This window comes from Acanthochromis polyacanthus, unplaced genomic scaffold (genome assembly GCF_021347895.1).
Source record: "Acanthochromis polyacanthus isolate Apoly-LR-REF ecotype Palm Island unplaced genomic scaffold, KAUST_Apoly_ChrSc contig15, whole genome shotgun sequence".
NCBI classification, from domain to species: domain Eukaryota; kingdom Metazoa; phylum Chordata; class Actinopteri; family Pomacentridae; genus Acanthochromis; species Acanthochromis polyacanthus.
In genome coordinates, this window is record NW_026131301.1 from 1 (window position 1) to 13,104 (window position 13,104).

General features: G+C 38.8%; 2 protein-coding genes across 2 annotated transcripts; both read left to right on the forward strand.

The window, feature by feature from the left end:
- Positions 1-1,714: 1,714 nt before the first annotated feature.
- Positions 1,715-12,720, forward strand: LOC127532766 (dual specificity tyrosine-phosphorylation-regulated kinase 2-like; the record flags this gene model as incomplete). Its single annotated transcript, XM_051944794.1, has 6 exons — positions 1,715-1,790; positions 2,048-2,206; positions 11,396-11,519; positions 11,607-11,714; positions 11,892-12,040; positions 12,150-12,720. Coding segments are annotated over 6 exons (1,187 nt in total), but the record flags the coding sequence as incomplete, so codon positions are not given.
- On the forward strand, positions 8,536-11,113 carry LOC127532765 (homeodomain-interacting protein kinase 4-like). The gene is made up of 2 exons (XM_051944793.1): positions 8,536-8,813; positions 10,760-11,113. Exons 1-2 carry the CDS (start codon positions 8,649-8,651, stop codon positions 11,015-11,017), a joined length of 423 nt encoding a protein of 140 aa, XP_051800753.1. The 5' UTR covers positions 8,536-8,648; the 3' UTR covers positions 11,018-11,113.
- Positions 12,721-13,104: the final 384 nt, after the last annotated feature.

Consider the following 13,104-nt stretch of genomic DNA (forward strand, 5'->3'; position numbering starts at 1 on the left):
AAAAGAAAGCTTTTCCATGGTATAGATTTCTTGAATTGTGCTAATCCAGTCTTCAACTGTCCACGGGTCCGGCTGCCAATAGTATCCAGAGCAACCTTTGATCCTTCTTTCTCCAATCTATTACATTCACATTGCCCAAAGACACACCACAACCCTGATGTCTCTTTTGAATAGGTGTAGTAAAAAACCTGGTTAGGTTCTTCCAAAAAAAACTCTCGCCAAGTGTTAGAACCCGTAGTGACCCATTGCAATCTACAGAAGTTCACCCAGCTTTCACTTGAAATTTCCATATTTCCTTCCATTTCCCATCTTCTCTTAATGTATTCCGTATTGGCCTGTTTACCTTGTTGAATGGCTTTATATACTTTAGATATTATTTTCTTTTGAGGAAATGTTTTAATTAATGTTAGAAAAGTCTGCAAGAACCCCAAGTTACTTTCATCCCATGATGTTTTTATATTCTGATCAAAAATAATGTCTAACCTGTAAGTATCGATAGAAATCATCCTGGCCGAATCCAATTTTTTTTGTAGAAATTCAAAACTCATAACGCCCCTTTGTGGATAAAAGAATAACAGCTAGTAAGTCTCTTTGAGATCCAACTTTGAAATCTTTTATCAAAGGCATTTGGCTTGAAGTCAGAGTCGTACGCACACCACCTGAGGATTCGGGAGAGATTTTCCAACTTACAAATTTGCATAACTCTATTCCACGAATTCAAGAGAGATTCATACATAGGGTCATTTGTAGAGCTGCTATTAGTTTGCAGTTTTTTGTCAGCTAATAATGCCATAATTGGTATGTCCTTTTGTAACAGTTTTCTTAAACATCTTTCCACCCTACCGAATAAGTGGGTGAACATAATCCGATTAAAGGTCTCATTTGTGCAGCATAATAATATTCCAGAAGGCAGGGAAGGCCTATCCCCCCTTTCCTCTTTTGTTAATGCATTGTCTGATATTTTATCCTTGCTCTTTTATTGGCCAAATATATTTTGTCAGTAGTTTGTCCCACTCATCAAAATGTTTTTGGACTATTCTGAATTGGGAGACATTGAAAAAGGTAAAGGAAACGAGGGAGGATACTCATTCTGATTGAGTCCACCCAAGAATGTAGAGCCAAAAAAGGGACATTATTCATCTTTGTAAATCTGATCTTATTTTTGAAATTAGAGGCCCGTAATTGGCCTGAAACATTTCAGATGGATCCTTTGTCAGGACAGTTACCAAATATTTAATGCTATGGGCATTTCATTTCCATTTGTGTGCACTTTTAATGTTGTAGGTGGATTGTAATTAAGCTTTAAATTCCTGAGTTTTGGTAATATTGAACTTATAGCCTGAAAAAGAGCCATATTCATCCAGCATTTTCATTCATTTGGGAAGCGACTGAGTGGGGTCCGTCAGGAATATTAATATGTCATCAGCAACAGAGCTAATCTTTGCTCCCCTGATTTTAAAGTAACACCTTTAATTTCTGTACTCTGCCTCATCCATTGAGCTAAGGGCTCAATAAATAAAAGAAAAAAGTAAAGCTGATGCTCCACTAGCCTTGGCAGGGTTCCTCTTTCTATTAAGAAATTGATTTGGATAGCCAAATGCAGCCAATAACTTTATATCAAAATTCCCACAGTCTCACACATTTCATCAGGTCGTTAACATGAACTGTCTCTCAGATGATTCATCCGTCTGATGTCTTCTGTGTTCCTCTCTAGCTGGACGTCTGAAGAGGATCCGAGGACTTGACCCCCTCCACATTGTCAGGTTCCTTGATGACTTTGACTGCAAAGGGCAAACTTGTCTATTTTTGAAACGCTGGACAAGAGCCTTCACAAGCTGTTGAGGGAGAGACGTGGAGAACCTCTGTCACTTGGGGAAATCAGACCCATTACACAGCAGGTACGTGGATTTGATGATTCCATCACCAAACAATGTCTACTGATTTACAGAACATATCAAGCCAAATATAACAACATCTGAACAACCAGATTCAATCTTTGTTTCTTCTTCTGGTCCTGCAGCTGCTCTCAGCTCTCTGCACTCTGAAGACTGCTGGCAATCGTTCACAGAAACATCAACCCACATACTGTGATGTTGATGAAACAGGAAGACCAGCAGAACTTCACAGTGAAACTTACTAGTTTCAACTCAGCCATCCCAGTTGGTGAAGTGAAGAGCAGCTCCGTCAAGCAGCTTGTTGGATACAGGTAGGTTGGAAGATCTGTCTTCCAGCATCATGTACTGCTGCTCTTCTTTGACTCATCTGATCTGATGTCACCAAAAATCATGAACATGTAAAACTGAGCAGGAAGTCACTGCAATCACTGACTGTTGTCTTCCTTCTTCAGGTGTCCTGATGTTCTTGTGGGTCTACCCATCTCTGAGGCAGTGGATATGTGGTCAGTGGGTGCTGTTCTGTCCACCTTGTTCCTCGCAGCCCGCTGTTCCCTCAGAGGTGTCAGTATCACCTGGTATGTCCTCCACTGTTCTAGGATGTTGGAAGTCAAATAGATGCAGAGTGCCTTTTATGCTGATGTAGCTGATATTCTCTGTTTAGATGAAGATTTTGGTGGAGACTCTGGCTAACCCAGAGAATGAGCTTCTGAGTGAAGGCCCCAACAACCAGCTCTACTTCAAGTCCACGGAGCACACATGGACACTGAAGGTATGGAAGCCTGTCCTGCACAGAGTTCTTTGACATTTAGCCAAAACCAATGAAGTTGTTTTTCTGCTTTTAACATATCAAATACATTCTCTTGTTGATTGTCTGAACATGGAAATGCTGATTTCTAACATGTGTGCTGTTTTGAACAACCATTAAATCTTTTTTTCCAAATGCAGCTGGATCCAGATGTGGACAGTTATGAGATCAAACTGTTCGCAAGCCTCCTAAAGAAGATGCTGCATCTGAATCCAGAGAGCCGAATTTCACCAAGTGAGGCTCTGCAACACCCGTTTCTGTTCTACAGCAAGGAGGACAACAGCTCTCAGTAAGTGACGGCTGATGGAAGCTGGATGCTTTTTTTGATGGAATGTTCCACTAGTTGATGGATTAGTTGAATATTTTATTCATTTCTTTGTTGTGGTTCTTCTTTCAGTGACATGGTCTCAGCTCCCTCCGAGGCTGCGGCCTCCTCTTCGGGTGACACCGTTTCACCTCCTGATGAGGGTTCAGAGAGCTCTGAATCAGATGAAGCTGCTTTTTTGGCCGACGCTGCCACCTCCTCTACGGGTGACACTGTTTCAGCTCCTAGTGAGCCTTCAGAGAGCTCTACTTCAGATGCAGCTGCTGTCGTGGCCGACGCTGCCGCCTCCTCTTCGGGTGACAACTTTTCACCTCCTGATGAGCCTTCAGAGAGCTCTGCCTTACTGGACACAGAGACAACTTGTGCAGAAGAACATCCAGCAGAGTCTCCAGAAGCAGATCTTAATGAGTCTGCGGTCTCCTCTGCTTCACCCATCACCGTTCAGACTGACCTGAATGACGCTGTTTCAGCTGATCAAGGTCCAGCAGAAACTCCCACTACTGCTGAACTGAACGGTGAAGTGGTGGCTGAAGCTCCTGACACCAGAAAGGCTCCGAGGAGGCCTCTGAAAAGAGTCAGGAGATTTTTTGGCAGAGTCTTCAGATCTCTGTGCAGTTGTTGCTCTGTACAAGTTACGGAGTAACTCACTTTTATTGTTTATTATTTCATTTATTTCTTTAATTTTTTTCAGCTTATTGTTTTCTGTTTCTGTTTATTTCATGTTTATTTTTCCATTTAGTCTTTATTATTTCTTTTATTGTTAACCATTTTGTTTATTGTTTTCTGTTTCATTTCTTTTTCATTATTTCATTTCTTGTTTGTTATTTCATTTATTGTTTTCTGTTTCATTTATTCTTCATTCTTTCATTTTTGTTTGTTATTTCATTCATTTTTTACTATTTCATTTTCCTTTCATTTATTCATTTACTTCCTTGCAAAATAAACAGAAACAGCAGCTGAATGAAATGTCCTCAGTGGTCTGACTGTCAGCTGGAAAAGCAGTGAGACTTTCAGCAGGGATCACAGCTGTAGAAGGAGCAGCAGTGGTATGAACCACAGAAATGGCAGTGGAGTTGTAGTTTCAGCAGCAGTTTAAGAAAACAGATTGTATTTAGAATTTTGTTTAAAGAAGCTTGATTCATTCATCTTTGTCACCAGGTTATGAATATCTTCAAATTAATGAGAGAAAAAGTCAAATATATTCAACTTAGTAACCTTTAATGGAATAAATAATGACTGAACTCTGTTTTTATAAGACATGGTTCCACTTATCAGCCTTCAGCCCTCAATAACTTGAAATCCTGAATCTAAGTTGAAGTTTAAAACTCAATAATGAAAGCAAATACATGTAACTTCGTATACCCTCACACAACCACACTGCTGTGCTTGTTTTGACTGACAGAAAACGACTTTATGTGAAACTTTGCATCATGAAATACTACAGACACTTTACAACTTCACAAACTATCAACAGACAAGTGCCTTGAAAATAAATCTTAGTAAAACAGAAAAAAAATAACTGTTTAATAATTAAATCAGTTCAAACGACTAAATGAAAAAGAAAACCCATCTTCACATTGGTAGCCCTGGTAAAAAAGAAAATATTTTGTGTTGACTGGTTTTTTTTGCAGAAATGTTAATTGCCTCATCACAATAATCTTAATATTACATCCACTCTTACTTGTTTTAATGACTACATAAATTATTCTGCTCATGATTTTCATTTCATCTCATGTTCAAGCACTTTACACAAGATGTTGAAGTGTAAACTAAGTAACAAATCAAAGCCAGAGTCTATGACTTGACTGTGTTCAGATCTTTAAAAAAAAAAAAAATCACCAACAGAAGTCAGCATTCGGATGGCAGAAGGATTTATTTATCAAGAAAAAATCCAGGAGTAATTCTTAGTAGCGATAACACCCCAAGAAGAACTGAAGATACTGAGCTGAGCTGAGCCTTGGTCATTATTCCACGCCTATAGGGCGTATGACAGGAGTGGCAGTTTTGACACCATTATGCTTTTCTAAATCTATTGGTCAGATCATGACGTCAGGTTATCATATTTCACCCCTGGATCTCATTTTACAGAAAACCTTAGGTTATCATCAGGTCATCTGTTCCAGAGAACATGCCAGGACATGTTTAGATTTTTTGCTCCACATCTTACCCTTATTATTTTGTGATAGATTTCATGCATATTATTTTAGTAAATGTCAAAGGTTATATTATCTGAAGTTTACACCAATATGTTTTGAGTACATATGTTTTACTTCTGGTCTTTAGTCTAATAGCATTTGCCATAATTATATCATCTGTTATTGTAGCGCATTGTACCCAGAAATATTACACTACAATGTCTCCTCCTAATGTGACCTTAATGGAGTCCTAAACAAGTCCTAAAAGTAAAAAATAGAAACCAATTATAAAGAGAAGCCAATTATAAAAAAAATAAAACACCTTGGTCATTTATTTATTGAGGAAAATTACCCTTTATTACATATCCATGAGGGAAAAAGTATGTGAATCTTTGCGTTAGTATCAGGTGTATTATTAGTTCCTCTTGTGATTCAACCCTTAAACAAGAGCTGTGTGTTTACTATAGCATTGTTACTGATTACTGATTCTGGTTTGGAACCAGATGGATAAATATGTTTTCATTCATATTTTTCAGTTATAATTTATATATTTTTTAAAGATTAGATCTCTTTTTCACGGAAAAAGGTTAATAATCCAACTGGTTCTTGTAAATACATGAATGAATGTTCATTTCCACTGTTAGCAGTTTTAGCAATTTAGGCTAAAACGGACCGAGATTTGTCCATTATGTGGAGAAGGAGATGGCATTATGCTCCAAACCCCTCTTTTATGTGAACGAGCACAAGACAGAAAGCTGAATGCTATATAAATACATTTATTTATTTTTTTAAAATTGCACGTTTTTAGAACCATACATAAAATACGAACAACTTCCTGTCTCCCATGGAGGTGACGTATTTCCTGTCACCCATGGAGGTCACGTGTTTCCTGTCAGCCTTGGAGATTGGAGGTCTGCATCCAGGTACTCTTGGCTTTTTGGCCAAAAACTGCTGCATCCCGGCTGCCTTTTCTGGTCCTTGTAGTCATTTCTGAGCTTTTTAGTTTGTTGAGGAGTTAGTCAGGCTCCGTTCATACAGCTGTAACCATCTCCCACTGGATTGTTTCGAACACTGGTGTGGTCCAAGAGGCTCCCTCTAACTTCCACTGAATTTCAAATGAAGACCACAGTTCCAGGAAGCTTTGGGTCTCCTCCTCAGACCATTGCTGCTTGGATTTTGCTTCTATATTTACCGGTTTTTAAAACACAAACACTCAACATTACTGCTACTCGCTGGGCTGTTTAAAAATGGCACGGTCCCCTTTCCTCAAAACCAAGAAGCGCGTTCTCGCGCTATAAGCCCCGTCCCCCCTAGCTCCCGCCCCTCACGCGAAAACACTGCCAGTAAGATTGAAACTTGAAACAAGAAAACTGTAACTGAAAATCAGAAAGTTGGAACTGAAAACCTGTGAAACGTGAAAAAATAAATAGATTGTAATAAAAAATCTAAAGATTGGCATTGTAAAACACATCATAGTACAAAAAATATCCTAAAAATGATTGAGTTTTTTCAATGTTTGTATTTTCGCTTTCAATTCAACATTTTTCAATGCCAAAATTTACTGTCAGCATTATGGCTCCATAGAACTCGACGTTTAATTTTTGGAAACATCTGATCATAAAAAGTTGCTTTAACAAAGTCAAAAAGACAATATTGGAATAAGAACTTAATATAAACTATGTTTTAAGTTGAATTTTTGCTTTCCTTGGTAATCCGCAGAGGGAAATGTAGTTGTTACAGCAGCACTGATCATCAATAAAAGGGTAAGCAATAAGACAACACAGAATATTTGGGAACAAAGTGAAGATAAAATTTAAAAAAAGATACAATGAAATGAAATAAAATAAAAACGTCTTAAATATAATATAGAAAAAATCCACAGAATATGACTGACAAAATGTGCAAATGAGAATGTACTTGGATGTGCAGGTGACGATGAAGGTGCAGATGAGTTTAGAGAGATAATGAAGGATGTTTAGAATGTAAAGCAGTGGTTTAAACTCATTTTAGTTCAGGGGTCACATTCTGCCCAATTTGATCTCCAGTGGGCTGGACCAGTGAAATCACAGCATAATAATCTATAAATAACCACAACTCCAAATGTTCCCTTTGTTTTAGTGCAAAAAAGTATATTCTGAAAATGTTCACATTTAAGGAATTTTCTTTTGACCAAACATTATGAACAACCTGGAATTTCTGAAGAAAAATAAGTTCAATTTCAGCAATATTATGCCTCAGTTTATCATTTACACATTGCAAATTACAGATCAAAGTGTTTCTACAAAGACACAAAAAATTCAGTCACAGGTATTTGGAACTGAATGATACAGTATTTTACTTTTTGATCAAAATGACAAAAGTCAGACAAAAAAGACAAAAAACAATGAAAACAAAAAAGATTACAAAAATGATACACAAAGTGAAAAAAGGGAGAGACAAAATGACAAAAAAAAAGACAAATGACACGAAACTAGTTGTTACTAGTTGTTTTCATTTAAAATTGTTTCACCTGCTGCCCTGCTGCAGGAAACGCCAAATAAGGACATGAGAGGAGAGAGCACTATCTCGGCCTGGCTGCAGCCAGCCTGACATTGTTTTGATTTAAAATTGTTTTTTTTGCTGTAACTGTTCTAACTGAATGGAATGAAGCTAACAAGTTTAACAGCCTCAGTCAGAAATCATTTCACTTTCATCTGATCACACCAGAGGCAACAACACCGTTGTTCATCTGCTGATCGACTACGTTGATTTCAACCACTTTGGCATTTAAATATGTCTGTTTCAACCAACCAAAGCGAACATCTGCAGTTGTCAGGATCCTCGAGTCAACCAGGTAAGAGACACTAAAACACCAACATGATCTCATATTTCACACACTTTGAAAAGACCTGGATTCATCTGTACATGTTGAAATATGTTGAAATATGTGCTCATAAGTGGTCTGCAGTGACTGTTTTGTGACGAAAATAACATGAACTTGTTGTTGCTGAAGTTGAGAATGAGTTTGTGTGCAGCAGGTGTTTGTACAGTAAAATGTAACCTAGAAAGGAGCAGTCTGTGAACTGTGATCCAGATTAAAATGTCTCTCTTTTTTTTTTTTTACAAAAATCTGCACAAATTACAAACTGATTTACACAAATAAACATCAGTAAATCTGAAGATCAGGCCGAAGACAAAATCAAAGTAGAAAACCAACAGAAAAACTCCAGCTGAGGATCAAGTCAGTCATGCTGCATTCAGTTTTAAAACAAAACAAAGTTGAAATAAATACCGATAAAGTGTCAATGATGCACTTTGAATCTAACGTTGTTTTAACTCATCACTGTTATATCTGTGATTTTCTGACATACACTCCTCATTTAAATGGTCTAGAAATCATCAGTATTAGTTGTGTGTTTGTCCCTGATGTGTTGACTGAATGCACTGATTGAACACGGTTTTCTCTCCATGTTTGTGGATCAGGATCTGACAACTCTGACTTCCATCCCATGGACCTGCTGTCTGGCGGCATCACTGAGTACCGGTTTGGAAGCTTCAAGTATCGGGGCGTCTTTTGTGACGTGGCTCAGTGCACACGGCTGGATACCGAACACCCGGTATTGGTCAAGATCTTGAAGAAGACGGCCACAGACTCCCAGCAGCCCAACAGAGAGGTAGAGCCTCAGTCTTAGTCTCACACGTTTCTTTTTTTCCTCATTTTTATTTGTAACGTTTTTGAGCTGAACATGTATGGGAGGATTACCTTTACAAAAATATGGTTAGCACACACTTACATATTGTTTCCACACCTTTACATATTGTTATTTTACTGAAAATCCGACCTTATGGGCTTCACATAGTCAGTCCACTTTGACCAGATAGTGCAAAACTTGTCCCTTTGAGTCCTGAGGGTAAAAGAAAGCTTTTCCATGGTATAGATTTCTTGAATTGTGCTAATCCAGTCTTCAACTGTCGACGGGTCCGGCTGCCAATAGTATCCAGAGCAACCTTTGATCCTTCTTTCTCCAATCTATTACATTCACATTGCCCAAAGACACACCACAACCCTGATGTCTCTTTTGAATAGGTGTAGTAAAAAACCTGGTTAGGTTCTTCCAAAAAAACTCTCGCCAAGTGTTAGAACCCGTAGTGACCCATTGCAATCTACAGAAGTTCACCCAGCTTTCACTTGAAATTTCCATATTTCCTTCCATTTCCCATCTTCTCTTAATGTATTCCGTATTGGCCTGTTTACCTTGTTGAATGGCTTTATATACTTTAGATATTATTTTCTTTTGAGGAAATGTTTTAATTAATGTTAGAAAAGTCTGCAAGAACCCCAAGTTACTTTCATCCCATGATGTTTTTATATTCTGATCAAAAATAATGTCTAACCTGTAAGTATCGATAGAAATCATCCTGGCCGAATCCACATTTTTTTTGTAGAAATTCAAAACTCATAACGCCCCTTTGTGGATAAAAGAATAACAGCTAGTAAGTCTCTTTGAGATCCAACTTTGAAATCTTTTATCAAAGGCATTTGGCTTGAAGTCAGAGTCGTACGCACACCACCTGAGGATTCGGGAGAGATTTTCCAACTTACAAATTTGCATAACTCTATTCCACGAATTCAAGAGAGATTCATACATAGGGTCATTTGTAGAGCTGCTATTAGTTTGCAGTTTTTTGTCAGCTAATAATGCCATAATTGGTATGTCCTTTGTAACAGTTTCTTAAACATCTTTCCACCCTACCGAATAAGTGGGTGAACATAATCCGATTAAAGGTCTCATTTGTGCAGCATAATAATATTCCAGAAGGCAGGGAAGGCCTATCCCCCCTTTCTCTTTTGTTAAATGCATTGTCTGATATTTTATCCTTGCTCTTTTATTTGGCCAAATATATTTTGTCAGTAGTTTGTCCCACTCATCAAAATGTTTTTGGACTATCTGAATTGGGAGACATTGAAAAAGGTAAAGGAAACGAGGGAGGATACTCATTCTGATTGAGTCCACCCAAGAATGTAGAGCCAAAAAAGGGACATTATTCCATCTTTGTAAATCTGATCTTATTTTTGAAATTAGAGGCCCGTAATTGGCCTGAAACATTTCAGATGGATCCTTTGTCAGGACAGTTACCAAATATTTAATGCTATGGGCATTCCATTTCCATTTGTGTGCACTTTTAATGTGTGTAGGTGGATTGTAATTAAGCTTTAATTCCTGAGTTTTGGTAATATTGAACTTATAGCCTGAAAAAGAGCCATATTCATCCAGCATTTTCATTCATTTGGGAAGCGACTGAGTGGGGTCCGTCAGGAATATTAATATGTCATCAGCAAACAGAGCTAATCTTTGCTCCCCTGATTTTAAAGTAACACCTTTAATTTCTGTACTCTGCCTCATCCATTGAGCTAAGGGCTCAATAAATAAAGAAAAAAGTATAGCTGATGCTCCACAGCCTTGGCAGGTTCCTCTTTCTAAAGAAATTGATTTGGATAGCCAAATGCAGCCAATACTTTATATCAAAATTCCCACAGTCTCACACATTTCATCAGGTCGTTAACATGAACTGTCTCTCAGATGATTCATCCGTCTGATGTCTTCTGTTTCCTCTCTAGCTGGACGTTCTGAAGAGGATCCGAGGACTTGACCCCCTCCACATTGTCAGGTTCCTTGATGACTTTGACTGCAAAGGGCAAACTTGTCTAGTTTTTGAAACGCTGGACAAGAGCCTTCACAAGCTGTTGAGGGAGAGACGTGGAGAACCTCTGTCACTTGGGGAAATCAGACCCATTACACAGCAGGTACGTGGATTTGATGATTCCATCACCAAACAATGTCTACTGATTTACAGAACATATCAAGCCAACATATAACCAACATCTGAACAACCAGATTCAATCTTTGTTTCTTCTTCTGGTCCTGCAGCTGCTCTCAGCTCTCTGCACTCTGAAGACTGCTGGCATCGTTCACAGAAACATCAACCCACATACTGTGATGTTGATGAAACAGGAAGACCAGCAGAACTTCACAGTGAAACTTACTAGTTTCAACTCAGCCATCCCAGTTGGTGAAGTGAAGAGCAGCTCCGTCAAGCAGCTTGTTGGATACAGGTAGGTTGGAAGATCTGTCTTCCAGCATCATGTACTGCTGCTCTTCTTTGACTCATCTGATCTGATGTCACCAAAAATCATGAACATGTAAAACTGAGCAGGAAGTCACTGCAATCACTGACTGTTGTCTTCCTTCTTCAGGTGTCCTGATGTTCTTGTGGGTCTACCCATCTCTGAGGCAGTGGATATGTGGTCAGTGGGTGCTGTTCTGTCCACCTTGTTCCTCGGCAGCCCGCTGTTCCCTCAGAGGTGTCAGTATCACCTGGTATGTCCTCCACTGTTCTAGGATGTTGGAAGTCAAATAGATGCAGGAGTGCCTTTTATGCTGATGTAGCTGATATTCTCTGTTTAGATGAAGATTTTGGTGGAGACTCTGGCTAACCCAGAGAATGAGCTTCTGAGTGAAGGCCCCAACAACCAGCTCTACTTCAAGTCCACGGAGCACACATGGACACTGAAGGTATGGAAGCCTGTCCTGCACAGAGTTCTTTGACATTTAGCCAAAACCAATGAAGTTGTTTTTCTGCTTTTAACATATCAAATACATTCTCTTGTTGATTGTCTGAACATGGAAATGCTGATTTCTAACATGTGTGCTGTTTTGAACAACCATTAAATCTTTTTTTTCCAAATGCAGCTGGATCCAGATGTGGACAGTTATGAGATCAAACTGTTCGCAAGCCTCCTAAAGAAGATGCTGCATCTGAATCCAGAGAGCCGAATTTCACCAAGTGAGGCTCTGCAACACCCGTTTCTGTTCTACAGCAAGGAGGACAACAGCTCTCAGTAAGTGACGGCTGGATGGAAGCTGGATGCTTTTTTTGATGGAATGTTCCACTAGTTGATGGATTAGTTGAATATTTTATTCATTTCTTTGTTGTGGTTCTTCTTTCAGTGACATGGTCTCAGCTCCCTCCGAGGCTGCGGCCTCCTCTTCGGGTGACACCGTTTCACCTCCTGATGAGGGTTCAGAGAGCTCTGCCTCAGATGAAGCTGCTTTTTTGGCCGACGCTGCCACCTCCTCTACGGGTGACACTGTTTCAGCTCCTAGTGAGCCTTCAGAGAGCTCTACTTCAGATGCAGCTGCTGTCGTGGCCGACGCTGCCGCCTCCTCTTCGGGTGACACCGTTTCACCTCCTGATGAGCCTTCAGAGAGCTCTGCCATACTGGACACAGAGACAACTTGTGCAGAAGAACATCCAGCAGAGTCTCCAGAAGCAGATCTTAATGAGTCTGCGGTCTCCTCTGCTTCACCCATCACCGTTCAGACTGACCTGAATGACGCTGTTTCAGCTGATCAAGGTCCAGCAGAAACTCCCACTACTGCTGAACTGAATGGTGAAGTGGTGGCTGAAGCTCCTGACACCAGAAAGGCTCCGAGGAGGCCTCTGAAAAGAGTCAGGAGATTTTTTGGCAGAGTCTTCAGATCTCTGTGCAGTTGTTGCTCTGTACAAGTTACAGAGTAACTCACTTTTATTGTTTATTATTTCATTTATTTCTTAATTTTTTCAGCTTATTGTTTTCTGTTTCTGTTTATTTCATGTTTATTTTTCCATTTAGTCTTTATTATTTCTTTTATTGTTAACCATTTTGTTTATTGTTTTCTGTTTCATTTCTTTTTCATTATTTCATTTCTTGTTTGTTATTTCATTTATTGTTTTCTGTTTCATTTCTTTGTCATTATTTCATTTCTTGTTTGTTATTTCATTTATTGTTTTCTGTTTCATTTATTCTTCATTCTTTCATTTTTTGTTTGTTATTTCATTCATTTTTTACTATTTCATTTTCCTTTCATTTATTCATTTACTTCCTTGCAAAATAAACAGAAACAGCAGCTGAATGAAATGTCC